The 15,344-nt window shown below is 44.1% G+C and overlaps 1 protein-coding gene across 1 annotated transcript in view; it reads left to right on the top strand.

Annotated features, from left to right (window-relative positions):
- LOC120051232 (alpha-1,6-mannosylglycoprotein 6-beta-N-acetylglucosaminyltransferase A-like) overlaps window positions 1-15,344 on the top strand; it is a 108,264-nt gene that overhangs the window by 32,384 nt on the left and 60,536 nt on the right. The window contains exon 4 of the mRNA XM_038997980.1: window positions 14,326-14,402. Within this exon, the coding sequence (XP_038853908.1) occupies window positions 14,326-14,402 (77 nt within the window). The remainder of the gene's footprint in view (window positions 1-14,325; window positions 14,403-15,344) is intronic.

The following is a 15,344-nucleotide window of genomic DNA, read 5'->3' as shown; positions in this document are numbered from 1 at the left end:
GTCGCATCTGTTTCTACTCTGGTTCGCGGTGGTAGATTTGACTATTTTTCTTAATTCATCAATGCACTCTCCAACAACCCTAACTTGGTCCCAGATTTTGTGCTCTCAGTTGACGTGACAATGACCATAGGAATTGGCAAGACCACACAAACAGATCTGGGACCTGGCTAGTCTAACCTCGGTTGTAGTGATTGAATCAGGTAATAGAGAATGTGCTGATGTTTTTGTTAACAGGAATCATAATAGAGGATACACTTAAGATAGCCCGATCCCTCTACAGTCAGTAACAAGGCATGATTGTTTCATGCTGGCTGTACACACAGTAACATGTCATCATGCAGCCTTGGGAAGGACCAATGTTTTCCTGCATGGATAATGCTATGCAAATATTGTAGCTGCAGTATGAGACATTTGACTACAGGCTAGTCATATTGGTGCTAGCTAGTGTTGCTGGGTGTAGGGTGAAGTTGCACTTAGATGCTGATCTTTTGTCAGTTTAGCATTTGCCACTAAAGGTTAAGGTTAGGATTGGGGGGGGGGGGGGGGGGGGGGAGCTGATCCTTGATCTGTACCTAGCAGAGACTTTACCCCATAGAAGTGCAAACAGTCATGTGTTCTCCATCTAAGTTCTGATATTTTATTGTCTGTATACTTTAAACCAGTTTATGGTCTGCCTTTGTGTGAAGGCACATAGTCGCCGCCAGCAAAACACTAGAGCTGTAAATGTAAAACCTCTCTTTTGCCTCTGTGCAAATCAGGTCGTTTATGGTGATGCTAGGGGAAAAGTAGTTTATGATGCTGATATTACTGAACAACCTTTGGAAACATAGGCCTAGATTTAAATGAATGGGAGCGCGAATGGGTACACCTGTTCTTGCACATTGCACTCTGGCGTTTCCTCTAGGTAAAGATCTAGGATCAGCTTCCCCTTCCCCAATCCTAATCTTAACCATCAGGGCATAAAATGTACTTTTTGGTCCACCAGCCACTGTGGCAAGTAGATTTGTTTTACCAGACAAAATATTTTTGGGATGTTAAAAGTACACCAACAAAACATACAAAAATGGATTAGCATGCTTTGTAATGTTTCAAAAACAATAAATGTATTACTAGTAAGAAGTAACTAATATTGAATATATATATATACAGTGGGGAGAACAAGTATTTGACACACTGCCGATTTTGCAGGTTTTCCTACTTACAAAGCATGTAGAGATCTGTAATTTTTATCATAGGTACACTTAAACTGTGAGAGACGGAATCTAAAACAAAAATCCAGAAAATCACATTGTATGATTTTTAAGTAATTAATTAGCATTTTATTGCATGACATAAGTATTTGATCACCTACCAACCAGTAAGAATTCCGGCTCTCACAGTCCTCCTGTTCTCCAGTCATTACCTGTATTAACTGCACCTGTTTGAACTCGTTACCTGTATAAAAGACACCTGTCCACACACTCAATCAAACAGACTCCAACCTCTCCACAATGGCCAAGACCAGAGAGCTGTGTAAAGACATCAGGGTTAAATTGTAGACCTGCACAAGGCTGGGATGGGTTACAGGACAATAGGCAAGCAGCTTGGTGAGAAGGCAACAACTGTTGGCGCAATTATTAGAAACTGGAAGAAGTTCAAGATGACGGTCAATCCCCCTCGGTCTGGGGCTCCATGCAAGATCTCACCTCGTGGGGCATCAATGATCATGAGGAAGGTGAGGGATCAGCCCAGAACTACACGGCAGGACCTGGTCAATGACCTGAAGAGAGCTGGGACCACAGTCTCAAAGAAAACCATTAGTAACACACTACGCCGTCATGGATTAAAGGTGCCCCTGCTCAAGCCAGCGCATGTCCAGGCCCGTCTGAAGTTTGCCAATGACCATCTGGATGATCCAGAGGAGGAATGGGAGAAGGTCATGTGGTCTGATGAGACAAAAATAGAGCTTTTTGGTCTAAACTCCACTCGCCGTGTTTGGAGGAAGAAGAAGGATGAGTACAACCCCAAGAACACCATCCCAACCGTGAAGCATGGAGGTGGAAACATCATTCTTTGGGGATGCTTTTCTGCAAAGGGGACAGGACGACTGCACCGTATTGAGGGGAGGATGGATGGGGCTATGTATCGCGAGATCTTGGCCAACAACCTCCTTCCCTCAGTAAGAGCATTGAAGATGGGTCGTGGCTGGGTCTTCCAGCATGACAACAACCCGAAACACACAGCCAGGGCAACTAAGGAGTGGCTCCGTAAGAAGCATCTCAAGGTCCTGGAGTGGCCTAGCCAGTCTCCAGACCTGAACCCAATAGAAAATCTTTGGAGGGAGCTGAAGTCCGTATTGCCCAGCGACAGCCCCGAAACCTGAAGGATCTGGAGAAGGTCTGTATGGAGGAATGGGTCAAAATCCCTGCTGCAGTGTGTGCAAACCTGGTCAAGAACTACAGGAAACGTATGATCTCTGTAATTGCAAACAAAGGTTTCTGTAGCAAATATTAAGTTCTGCTTTTCTGATGTATCAAATACTTATGTCATGCAATGTGATACAATGTGATTTTCTGGATTTTTGTTTTAGATTCCGTCTCTCACAGTTGAAGTGTACCTATGATAAAAATTACAGACCTCTACATGCTTTGTAAGTAGGAAAACCTGCAAAATCGGCAGTGTATCCAATACTTGTTCTCCCCACTGTATATATATATATATATATCACACACACACACACACACACACACACACACACACACACACACACACACACACACACACACACACACACACACACAGTTGAAGTCGGAAGTTTACATACACCTTAGCCAAATACATTTAAACTCAGTTTTTCACAATTCCTGACATTTAATCCTAGTAAAAATTCCCTGTCTTAGGTCAGTTAGGATCACCATTTTATTTTAAGAATGTGAAATGAGAAATGAATAGTTTCTTTCAGCTTTTATTTCTTTCATCACATTCCCAGTGGGTCAGAAGTTTACATACACTCAATTAGTATTTTGTAGCATTGCCTTTAAATTGTTTAACTTGGGTCAAACGTTTCGGGTAGCCTTCCACAAGCTTCCCACAATAAGTTGGGTGAATTTTGACCCATTCTTCCTGACAGAGCTGGTGTAACGGAGTCAGGTTTGTAGGCCTCCTTGCTCGCACACGCTTTTACAGTTCCTTAAGCCATTTTGCCACAACTTTGGAAGTATGCTTGGGATAATTGTCCATTTGGAAGATCCATTTGTGACCAAGCTTAAACTTCCTGACTGATGTCTTGATGTTGCTTCAATATATCCACATAATTCTCCTCCCTCTTGATGCCATCTATTTTGTGAAGTGCACCAGACCCTCCTGCAGCAAAGCACCCCCACAACATGATGCTGCCACCCCCGTGCTTCACAGTGGGGATGGTGTTCTTCGGCTTGCAAGCATCCCCCATTTTCCTCCAAACATAACGATGGTCATTATGGCCAAACAGTTCGATTTTTGTTTCATCAGACCAGAGGACATTTCTCCAAAAAGTTCAATCTTTCTCCCCATGTGCAGTTGCAAACCATAGTCTGGCTTTTTTTATGGCAGTTTTGGAGCAGTGGCTTCTTCCTTGCTGAGTGGCCTTTCAGGTTATGTTGATATAGGACTCGTTTTACTGTGGATATAGATACTTTTGTACCTGTTTTCTCCAGCATCTTCACAAGGTCTTTTGCTGTTCTGGGATTGATTTGCACTTTTCGCACCAAAGTACGTTCACCTCTAGGAGACAGAACGCGTCTCCTTCCTGAGCGGTATGACGGCTGCGTGGTCCCATGGAGTTTATAATCGCATACTATTGTTTGTGCAGATGAACGTGGTACCTTCAGGCATTTGGAAATTGCTGAACCAGACTCATGGAGGTCTACAATGTTTTTTCTGAGGTTTTGGTTGGTTTCTTTAGATTTTCCTATGATGTCAAGCAAAGAGGCACTGAGTTTGAAGGTAGGTCTTGAAATACATACACCTCCAATTGACTCAAATTATGTCAATTAGCCTATCAGAAGCTTCTAAAGCTGTGACATCATTTTCTGGAATTTTCCAAGTTGTTTAAAGGCACAGTCAACTTAGTATATGTAAACTTCTGACCCACTGGAATTGTGATACAGTGAATTATAAGTGAAATAATCTGTCTGTAAACAATTGTTGGAAAAATTTTGTGTCATGCATGAAGTAGATGTCCTAACCGACTTGCCAAAACTATAGTTTGTTAACAAGAAATTTGTGGAGTGGTTGAAAAACGAGTTTTAGTGACTCCAACCTAAGTGTATGTAAACTTCCGACTTCAACTGTATATATTTATTTTTTGTTTGTTTTTTACCAAAATACACTACATGACAAAGTATGTGGACACCTGCTCATTGAACATCTCATTCCAAAATCATGGGCATTAATATGGAGTTGGTCCCCCTTTTGCTGCTATAACAGCCTCCAGTCTTCTGGGAAGACATTCCACTAGATGTTGGAACATTGCTGCCGAGACTTGCTTCCATTCAGCCACAAGCATTAGTGAAGTTGGGCACTGATGTTGGGCAATTAGGCCTGGCTCGCAGTCGCCGTTCCACTTAATCCCAAAGGTGTCCAGTGGGATTGAGGTCAGGGCTCTTTGCAGGCCAGTCAAGTTCTTCCACACTGATCTCGACAAACCATTTCTGTGTGGACATTTCTTTGTGCACGGGGGCATTGTCATGTTGAAACAGGAAAGGGCCTTCCCCAAACTGTTCCACAAAGTTTGATGCACTGAATTGTCTGGAATGTCATTGTATGTTGTAGTGTTAACATTTCCCTTCACTGGAACTAAGGGGCCTAGCCCGAACCATGAAAAAACAGCCCAGACCATTATTCCTACTCCACCAATCTTTACAGTAGGCACTATGCATTCGGGCAGGTAGGGTTCTCCTGGCATCCGCCAAACCCAGATTCTGCCACATGGTGAAGCGTGATTCATCACTCCAGAGAACGGCGTTTCCACTGCTCCAATGGCGGCGAGCTTTACACCACTCCAGCCGACACTTGGCATTGCGCATGGTGATCTTAGGCTTGGCTTGTGTGGGGCTGCTCATGAAGCTCCCGACGAACAGTCAGCAACGGGTGTGGCAGAAATAGCTGAATCCACTACTTTTGTATATATAGTGTATCACAGAGGAGACAAACATGTCCACCTGCACTTTTAAGGTTACCGTTGTAGTGCAGACTTAAGTCCTGTTTGTGCCTTTGAGATTGATTCTGACTAGTAGAAGCGTTTTCTTCTCTTTCCTAGTAGTTGAAACTCCAACATAGAAAAACAACCTAGCTTGTGAACAAAACAATGTAAATAGCCAAGAAAAACAAGGACAAAGTCTCACTTCAGCATTTAGTTTCAAGTAAATTAGACAGACTTTTATGGCTGTGCGCAGTGCTTCAAAAAATTTATATTTCACTCAACACCCCAGCCAGGCGGTGTTGTAGTGCAAAGTAGAGTAAGCTGTATAGGATTCGTAGTTCTTTTACTTTTTGCGATTAATTTACCAGCTATGAAACGAAAAGGCAGAAATACTTTGAAAACAGCTACTGCAGCATTTATTTGACTATAAATGTGATAATTCTTGACTATTTGTATTCACAAATGCGAGTGAAATGCTTGCCCTGACCACCCGTCAATGCCAAAATCTACCCGCAGGTGGATGGTGTTAATTTTAGGCCCTGTTAACCATTAGTGGAAGAAATTCAGCATCTAGGGGCAACTTTAACCCACACAGCACATTGAAGCCCTTTGAATGAGGAATGAAAATTGAAAATCAAATCAAATTTTATTTGTCACATGCGCTGAATACAACAGGTGTAGACGTTACTGTGAAATGCTTACTTACAAGCTCTTAACCAACAATGCAGTTCAAGAAATATAGTTAAGAAAAAAGTAAAAGATAAAATAAAAAGTAACACAATAAAATAACAAAAACAAGAATATATACTGGGGGTGCCGGTACAGAGTCAATGTTATTCAAAGCCCTGTCCCTGACTACCTGAATTCTCAGAAATGTTACCCTCACAATGGATTCTTCCCACCGTTGCGGCTTTGACTCATTAGTAAATATTACATAGCTCTTCTTAATTAATTTGAAACCGGGGAACATTAGTCATGCTTGGGAGATGATGAGATGATAAATCAAGGCTTTTGGCTGCCACAGGCACTCTGGGAACTGTTGTTATTTACCCTGCTGTGAGACTGAAGTTCTGGGCCTGGTTTCCCAAAATTATCTTAAGCCTAAGTTAATCGTTAGAACCATTGAGCTCAAGGCTAAGTTAATCGTTAGAACCATTGAGGTCACTGAACTTAGCCTTAAGATGCTTTTGGGAAACCGAGCCCTGGTGAGAGCCTGTAGCCGAGAACGGACAGACACACACACACACACACACACACACACACATACATACATACTAGGACAGGCATGTTGTTATGTTCTTACACTGTTGTGAAGTCCTGTAGAGAATAAAGACTGTTCTGGATGACTTCTCCAGACTAGAGTCAATCAACAGCAGCCACGCTGGCAGCTTCGCTCTATGTATGTCTGTGTGTATTTTTCCTCCCTGGAAAATCACCCCTGATTATGGTCATCATCCAGCTTCTCCGCTTCCACAACATCCCCTCAAAGTCCACACAGCCTTATTTTTGTGGAATTCCACTTTTTTTTCCCCTCCCCTACTCACCCCTAAACCTAACTCTTACCTTAAACCCCCAAAACCCTAACCTTAACCCACACACACACACACACACACACACACACACACACACACACAGAGCCCCTCTCCTCCTGTCACCCCACTGAGAGCCTATAGCTGTTCTGTGGCTGAGAGGGCACTCTCCATTAGCTGCCTCCTGCTTAATTGATGAGGTGTTCAAAGATGTCTTCGCTCGTCACTCGCAGGGAAAAGTACACCCAAAGTTGGCCGAAGCTGTGGTCTTGATGGAACAGAAGCGGTGAGAGAGATGCAAAGCGCGGAAAATATATTTTTTATATCTTACCATTATGGAGTTGGACCATGGTTGAGTCTGAAATTGCACCATATTACCTTTATAGTGCATTACTATTGACCAGGGCCCTTAGCGCTCTGGTCATAAGTAGTGCACTATATAGTGAAAAGGGCACCCCATGCATGTATCTCTCCCACTCTGTAACGGCACCTTTCATTGTTGAGTGGATTCCATGATGCTTCTTCCTTACGTAATGCGTCCAGAAAGCTAAAATGTCGGAAGGTGGGTGATGATGAGCGCAGGACTGTGAGGAAAGGATTGAGTTTGAAGGGGGGCTGAGGAAGAGGAGAGGGTGTAACTTGAGCCTGATGTATTTAGTCCAAAATCCATTTCGGGTTAACCCAAGCTAAACCTGGGTTTAGCTTAATGATCAACTCAGAGAAGCAAAATGACAATGGAGAGAAAATGCCTCCTTCCTCTTTCCACCTTGGATATACAACACTACTACTGCTAGTAGCTGCCTTTTCTGATTTAGGCTTGTAAAATTCCAGAATCGTATTTTGTGATTGTCTGGATCTTATATGATCTATTAACAGTTCCATCTGGATTTCGAGCAAGGGTATAATGGAATGAATTTTTGCAACTCTAGTCTGATCGGATGACATTTTGTACTGGCAAACCATAGAACTCCTCCTCAAAGATCTCCAGTAGTACTCTGTCATTGAGTTGCACCCTCATGTTTCCTTCATTCAGTGGAAGTGGTCTTACGCAATGCTGCTAAATGTGTCATCTCTCCATCATCACCGCCTTAGTTCTCTCTACCTGTCAAGTAGAGGTTTGGTTAGGCTCTCGGAGGGCTTATCGGCACGAATTATCAGAAGATTGCAGACGACACAACAGTGGCCTGATCACCGACAACGACGTGACAGCCTATAGGGAGGAGGTCAGAGACCTGGCCGGGTGGTGCCAGAATAAAAACCTATCTCTCAACGTAACCAAGACTAAGGAGATGATTGTGGACTACAGGAAAATGAGGACCGAGCACGCCCCCATTCTCATCGACGGGGCTGTAGTGGAGCAGGTTGAGAGCTTCAAGTTCCTTGGTGTCCACATCATCAACAAACTAGAATGGTCCAAACACACCAAGACAGTCGTGAAGAGGGCACGACAAAGCCTAATCCCCCTAAGGAGACTGAAAAGATTTGGCATGGGTCCTCAGATCCTCAAAAGGTTCTACAGCTGCACCATCGAGAGCATCCTGACTGTTTGCATCACTGCCTGGAACGGCAACTGCTCGGCCTCCGACCGCAAGGCACTACAGAGGGTAGTGTGTACGGCACAGTACATCACTGGGGCTAAGCTGCCTACACAAGGCGGTGTCAGAGGAAGGCCCTAAAAATTGTCAAAGACCCCAGCCACCCCAGTCATAGACTGTTCTCTCTACTACCACATGGCAAGCGGTACCGGAGTGCCAAGTCTAGGACAAAAAGGCTTCTCAACAGTTTTTACCCCAAGCCATAAGAATCCTGAACAGGAAATCAAATGGCTACCCGGACTATTTGCATTGTGTGCCCCCCCCAACCCCTATTTTACGCTGCTGCTACTCTCTGTTTATCATGTATGCATAGTCACTTTAACTATACATTCATGTACAGTGGGGCAAAAAAGTATTTAGTCAGACACCAATTGTGCAAGTTCTCCCACTTAAAAAGATGAGAGAGGCCTGTAATTTTCATCATAGGTACACTTCAACTATGACAGACAAAATGAGAAAAAAAAATCCAGAAAATCACATTGTAGGATTTTTAATGAATTTATTTGCAAATTATGGTGGAAAATAAGTATTTGGTCACCTACAAACAAGCAAGATTTCTGGCTCTCACAGACCTGTAACTTCTTCTTTAAGAGGCTCCTCTGTCCTCCACTCGTTACCTGTATTAATGGCACCTGTTTGAACTTGTTATCAGTATAAAAGACACCTGTCCACAACCTCAAACAGTCACACTCCAAACTCCACTATGGCCAAGACCAAAGAGCTGTCAAAGGACACCAGAAACAAAATTGTAGACCTGCACCAGGCTGGGAAGACTGAATCTGCAATAGGTAAGCAGCTTGGTTTGAAGAAATCAACTGTGGGAGCAATTATTAGGAAATGGAAGACATACAAGACCACTGATAATCTCCCTCGATCTGGGGCTCCACGCAAGATCTCACCCCGTGGGGTCAAAATGATCACAAGAACGGTGAGCAAAAATCCCAGAACCACACGGGGGGACCTAGTGAATGACCTGCAGAGAGCTGGGACCAAAGTAACAAAGCCCATCAGTAACACACTACGCCGCCAGGGACTCAAATCCTGCAGTGCCAGACGTGTCCCCCTGCTTAAGCCAGTACATGTCCAGGCCCGTCTGAAGTTTGCTAGAGAGCATTTGGATGATCCAGAAGAAGATTGGGAGAATGTCATATGGTCAGATGAAACCAAAATAGAACTTTTTGGTAAAAACTCAACTCGTCGTGTTTGGAGGAGAAAGAATGCTGAGTTGCATCCAAAGAACACCATACCTACTGTGAAGCATGGGGGTGGAAACATCATGCTTTGGGGCTGTTTTTCTGCAAAGGGACCAGGACGACTGATCCGTGTAAAGGAAAGAATGAATGGGGCCATGTATCGTGAGATTTTGAGTGAAAACCTCCTTCCATCAGCAAGGGCATTGAAGATGAAACGTGGCTTGGTCTTTCAGCATGACAATGATCCCAAACACACCGCCCGGGCAACGAAGGAGTGGCTTCGTAAGAAGCATTTCAAGGTCCTGGAGTGGCCTAACCAGTCTCCAGATCTCAACACCATAGACAATCTTTGGAGGGAGTTGAAAGTCCGTGTTGCCCAGCAACAGCCCCAAAATATCACTGCTCTAGAGGAGATCTGCATGGAGGAATGGACCAAAATACCAGCAACAGTGTGTGAAAACCTTGTGAAGACTTACAGAAAACGTTTGACCTCTGTCATTGCCAACAAAGGGTATATAACAAAGTATTGAGAAACTTTTGTTATTGACCAAATACTTATTTTCCACCATAATTTGCAAATAAATTCATAACAAATCCTACAATGTGATTTTCTGGATTTTTTTTTCTCATTTTGTCTGTCATAGTTGAAGTGTACCTATGATGAAAATTACAGGCCTCTCTCATCTTTTTAAGTGGGAGAACTTGCACAATTGGTGGCTGACTAAATACTTTTTTGCCCCACTGTACATACTACCTCAATTGGCCCGACCAACCAGTGCTCCCGCACATTGGCTAACTGGGCTATCTGCATTGTGTCCCGCCACCCGCCAACCCCTCTTTTACGCTGCTGCTAGTCTCTGTTCATCATATATGCATAGTCACTTTAACCATATCTACATACTACCTCAATCAGCCCGACTAACCGGTACCTGTATGTAGCCTCGCTACTGTTATAGCCTCGCTACTGTTCTTTTTCACTGTCTTTTTACTGTTGTTTTTATATCTTTACTTTCCTATTGTTCACCTAATACCTTTTTTGCACTATTGGTTAGAGTCTGTAAGTAAGCATTTCACTGTAAGGTCTACACCTGTTGTGTTCGGCGCACGTGACAAATAAACTTTGATTTGATTGGCTTTGCTTGACGACAGCCTTCATTTCCTCTTCGTGCAGGCTGGGGAGCTTGCTCTATCTGCTATTTTGACAGACTTCCTTTACAGAGTTACGTTTCTTGCACAACGGTCCTGCTTTGAGTCACGTGTATGTTGTTGTTGACCTCACACTGGGGTTTTATACCAACATACTAGGAGAACGGATTCAAAGGACATTTCCTCAGACTACCTACCCCCATGTCTTTGTCCGTCTGCATGCGCATGTGGGTGCATGTGTGTGTTTATTTACTCAGAGACGGGTAGCTCTGCTGGTACGTTCAGACACAGCCCTGTAATACCGTGTGCGTGTCCCACAGAGTACTATTATGCAAGCGTTGCAGTTGCCGTGACCACAGTGCAGCATGTCAATCTAAATCTTAAACATCGTTGTGCGGTTCATCAGACTAAAGATGCTCATTGGGCTTAAAGATGCTCTGTGAAGAAGGCACAGCATGTGGAGAGATCTCTTGTTAGGTTTAAATACCACCTCCCTGACATTTGATTATAATGCGGCTATATTTAGCCTGCCACTTGGCGACAGGCAGCTCTTTCTGCTTGATTAAAGCAGCAGCAACTTAAGAAGCCATGTTTTGGCTCTGACACTCTGGCTGGTAAGATCTCAGCCAGTCTCAGCTCATATCAGCTGGTCTCATCTCGTCTTGTCCAGAGGAGGAGGGAGACGTGTGTGTGTGTGTGTGTGGACACAGGCTGATGGGCTCAGCATGAGGTCCGCTACTCTCCCCTTCGTCCAGTGCGAGGCCTTTGTTCGACCGGCTATGATAGAAAATACTTCAATAATAATCTGTCTGCCTCCCCCTATTGTTCTCCTGCTCCTGTTGCCCTGGGAAACGTGGCTAAACCAGAGGCCCTTTCGTCTCAGGCTAGCCGTCTCATGACCACATGACCGTTGTCCATATCTGCATTTATTTCAGTCATATTGATACCCTGGTCTCTTTTACAAATTTGCACTACAGAATACAGAAATACACGCATCAAATACGAAATGCAATCAATAAATAGGTGCATGCAAAAACGCATAGCCTGCAGTGTCACACACACTGGCTCAGGCGTTGCATTGTGCATGTTGGATTCCATTGCAGTTGGACTGCGCAGAATCACTGCTAGGGCTTACTCATTATGTGATGATTGATTCAGCGCCTCCTTCAAACTAATCCCCTCAAACACGCTGATTGACTGTCGCATCTCGTTCAAAGGCTTCTTTTAGCAGATAATGACTGAAACAGGAGAGAGCAGCTTCAAAGGCATCTTTAGGTGTTTGGACCCGCTGGAAGTTGGTGAATAGCAGTGAATGTCCCTCTTCTTATTTGGTTCTCATTGGTGTAGGTTGAAGTATCCGCTAGATGCTGATCTCGGGTCAGTTTGGCATTTACCTCACTATGCTTGTTAAGTTTGAGGGAGGGAAGCTCATCCTAGATCTGTACCTAGGTGGAACTTCACCCCAGAGCGTTCTCATTTGTCTATCACCATTGTTTACTGCATCCACCCCTATGCTGTGTATTATATATTGTGTAGTCATTGCGAGTATGAAAACAACAAGGCTATTAAAATAGACGAGAGGGCAGCGTCGCAGCATGAGCTCTTTACATCGAGGGTTATTAAGCCAAAGCGCTGTGTGCATTAAACAAATTTTAATCAGTGATTTTTTTTCCTGGAGTAGAGATAACATTATCTGTTATCAGCATGAGATCCCCTCAGTAACAGATACACACAAACACACTCCTGACGTGGTCGTATAGAATAGCTTTGCGTGCAGCGATCACATGACATTCTGTTCATTAGAATTCTGATACATTTTCTTCTCTCTCACTGAAATCTCTTTGTTTCTTAGTGAATGCTACTCTGTGCAGAAGGAAGAATTCTCAATGGTCTATGCGCTGTAGAGTTTTAGTCTAATCTTTAGCCCAAACATGGCGGGTCTCGTCAGAACTCAGAGTTTGGGGCGAGCCGGCCTTGAAGGTTTTGTAATGAATCTGGGACTGATCAATCGCTATAGAACAAAGTGATGCATTGTGTAATGTTTGGCTCTGTACAAGCCTTTTGGATGCAAGATTTTGTCACTCTGTCTGCGTCTTTGTTATTGGCAAGCTCACCATGGGTCGCAAATGGTAAAAAGCCTGCCTCTTGTTTTCTATCCATTCTTTGCAAATGCTTTGCTTCTTACTTCAGAACAAATGATCACAGAACAGATAGTGACTGTTAAGAGATTTTTAACAGGAACCTTGGGATTTTTGTCCAAAACACATAGTCTGCAAAGGTTCTCTTATTGTTATCGAATTTGTTTAAATGCCAGTGCTGATACCGGTAATTCACTCATGGCCAAGCCACAGACCCAATGGCAATATCCTCTTGTCAGTCCAAGCTAAGTTTCCCTCGGACTGTGAGAGAGTATCAGCCTTGAACTGATGACGGGGCAATCTGGTCCACCTCTCAGACAGGCCAGTCATTAAAGAGATACTTCTGGATTTTGGCAATGAGGCCCTAGATGCTAGTAGATATCCATAGACTTCCAGTCATTGTGCTATTGCTAGTTAGCATTGGCTCGAGAAACTGCCTCGAACTTCCTTCATACTGGACACAGATGGTATCCACAAGTTAATCTGTCTCTGTCTCCCAAAGTATCCCTTTAAGGTTACCTTCACACCGGCTGTTTCGTCTGGCCACGTCTCTCTCTCATATCTCTTCTCTCTCTCTCTCCCCCACTATTCCTGTCCTCTCTCCAATCCTCCCTTCATGACGATGGGCATGATGACAGCCTTTCAGACAGCCCCCTGAGAAAATAGAGCCCTGTCTGAGCCTCATCACCACCTCTGTCAAGTAACAGCCATTTCTGAATGGGACACCTTCTCCCAACCCTGGTGTCTTCATCCTCACAGGAATATGAGGGTAACATTTGTTGTTTTTGTGAAATCTAGAGAAACAAACAGTTGAAAAAGGGCAACCCTATTTCCTACATATGGAATAGCACCCAATCATTTTTGGACAAAAAACGATTGAAATGAGTCAACTTTTATTTATGGGAGATGCCATCACATTTTATTTTTTGCAGTGTGACTGTTCCCAGCACCCCATTCCATTGAAGCCTCTTAGTAGCCCTGGCATATCTAAACTCCACACGTCTGTTGACGGTGTGAGGCGAGCTTATCTGAACCTGCGTCAGTCTGCTGTGTCAGGTATGGAAATCACACCACCGTATGCTCGGGCCAGGGGAACAGCATAGCCTCGTTGGCATCGTGTATCTGTTGCGGATGGATGGATGGATGGTATCATGTGGTCACACAAGTTACGTTACCTGTGCTCATGCTATTGGGAGAGAGCACACATCACATGCATACATATGTTGTTTCAATTCTGGGCCATGTTCAGTCTCTTCAAAATACCACCACCTCCCTGAGGATACATGGAATTACAGACGCAGTGAAGTCATTGGTTGTTCGGAGCTTTTTGATGTGTAAACCCAAAGTGTGTGTGTATTTTTGATGTGTCATACGCATACATGCCTGAGGCAGTGTGTATGTGCACAGGAGTGTGTTCATTCATGCGCGTGTATTGATCTCTCCGTGTCGTCTTTTTTATGTCAATTCCACACCTGCATGGTTTGCTTCCAACGCTGGTGCCTGACCTTATTGATCCCCTCCTCATCTCTGTTTTTCTCTCCTATCTCTCCTCTCTTTCCGCAGATCTGCTGAACGGCGCTCAGGAGAAATGTGAGCTTCCCCCCATGGACGGCTTCCCTCACTGTGAGGGCAAAGTCAAGGTGAGCGAGACGCACGCACGCTCGCACCCACCCAATCACGTGCACACACACGCACCCAAGCACACACACAAGCACCCAAGCACACAAGCACCCAAGCACACACGCACCCAAGCACACACGCACCCAAGCACACACACACACACGCACCCAAGCACACACACACACACGCACCCAAGCACACGCACCCAAGCACACACACACACACACACACAACCACCAGCAGCAGTAATCACAGCACTCCAGCCCCAGGCCGGAGTCTGCCCGGGGCAGATACCGTCATATCATAAAGGCCATCTGCTCTGCGCGCTGCTCCCAAGCCTCCACTGGCACCAAGGAAAGGACGATCACCATTTAAAAGAGCCAAAACAGGGCTCAAACAGGCTCCATAGCGGAAACAGATTAGTTGTTTTGTCCTATTTAGCCTCCGTTTGTCTCAAATGTCTATCTCCTTTCTCTTTTTTTATGGGATTATTTCAACCACATTACATCTCAAGTGTTTTATTGAGGTTAAATCAGAATGCAGCTTTTCAATGTATTCTGTTTGCGCGTGGCCTAAATGTTTCTGCTGATAAAACTGTCGGCTAGTAAAATAACTTCAGACAGTTTATTTTATTTCTCGTGCGCTTTTATGGGGTATGGTGGAAATCCCAGCTGTCACAGTGCTATATAATACTGTACATGGTACAAACTTCCTTCTGGCAACCTTTTCCACCCTGTTATTGTGCTCTGATGGATGGAATAATTATTATTTGAAAAATCTTTCAGAAGGTTTTTAGCAGGAACAAAAGACAAATTGAAGACTTCTTGCTCTTTCCCGATTACAATATACTTCGGAATTCATAAACCCCTGTAGAATACCTTTAAGTCAATTAGCTGCAAATGATGTTTTCAGCTGCCTTGTGTGACTCATTCCAGGGGATTTACTTGGGTGGCTGTCAATCT

This window comes from Salvelinus namaycush, chromosome 7, assembly GCF_016432855.1.
Source record: "Salvelinus namaycush isolate Seneca chromosome 7, SaNama_1.0, whole genome shotgun sequence".
Classification (NCBI taxonomy): domain Eukaryota; kingdom Metazoa; phylum Chordata; class Actinopteri; order Salmoniformes; family Salmonidae; genus Salvelinus; species Salvelinus namaycush.
The sequence above is the reverse complement of the archived record's forward strand: the minus strand, read 5'-3'. Positions and strand labels throughout refer to the sequence as shown.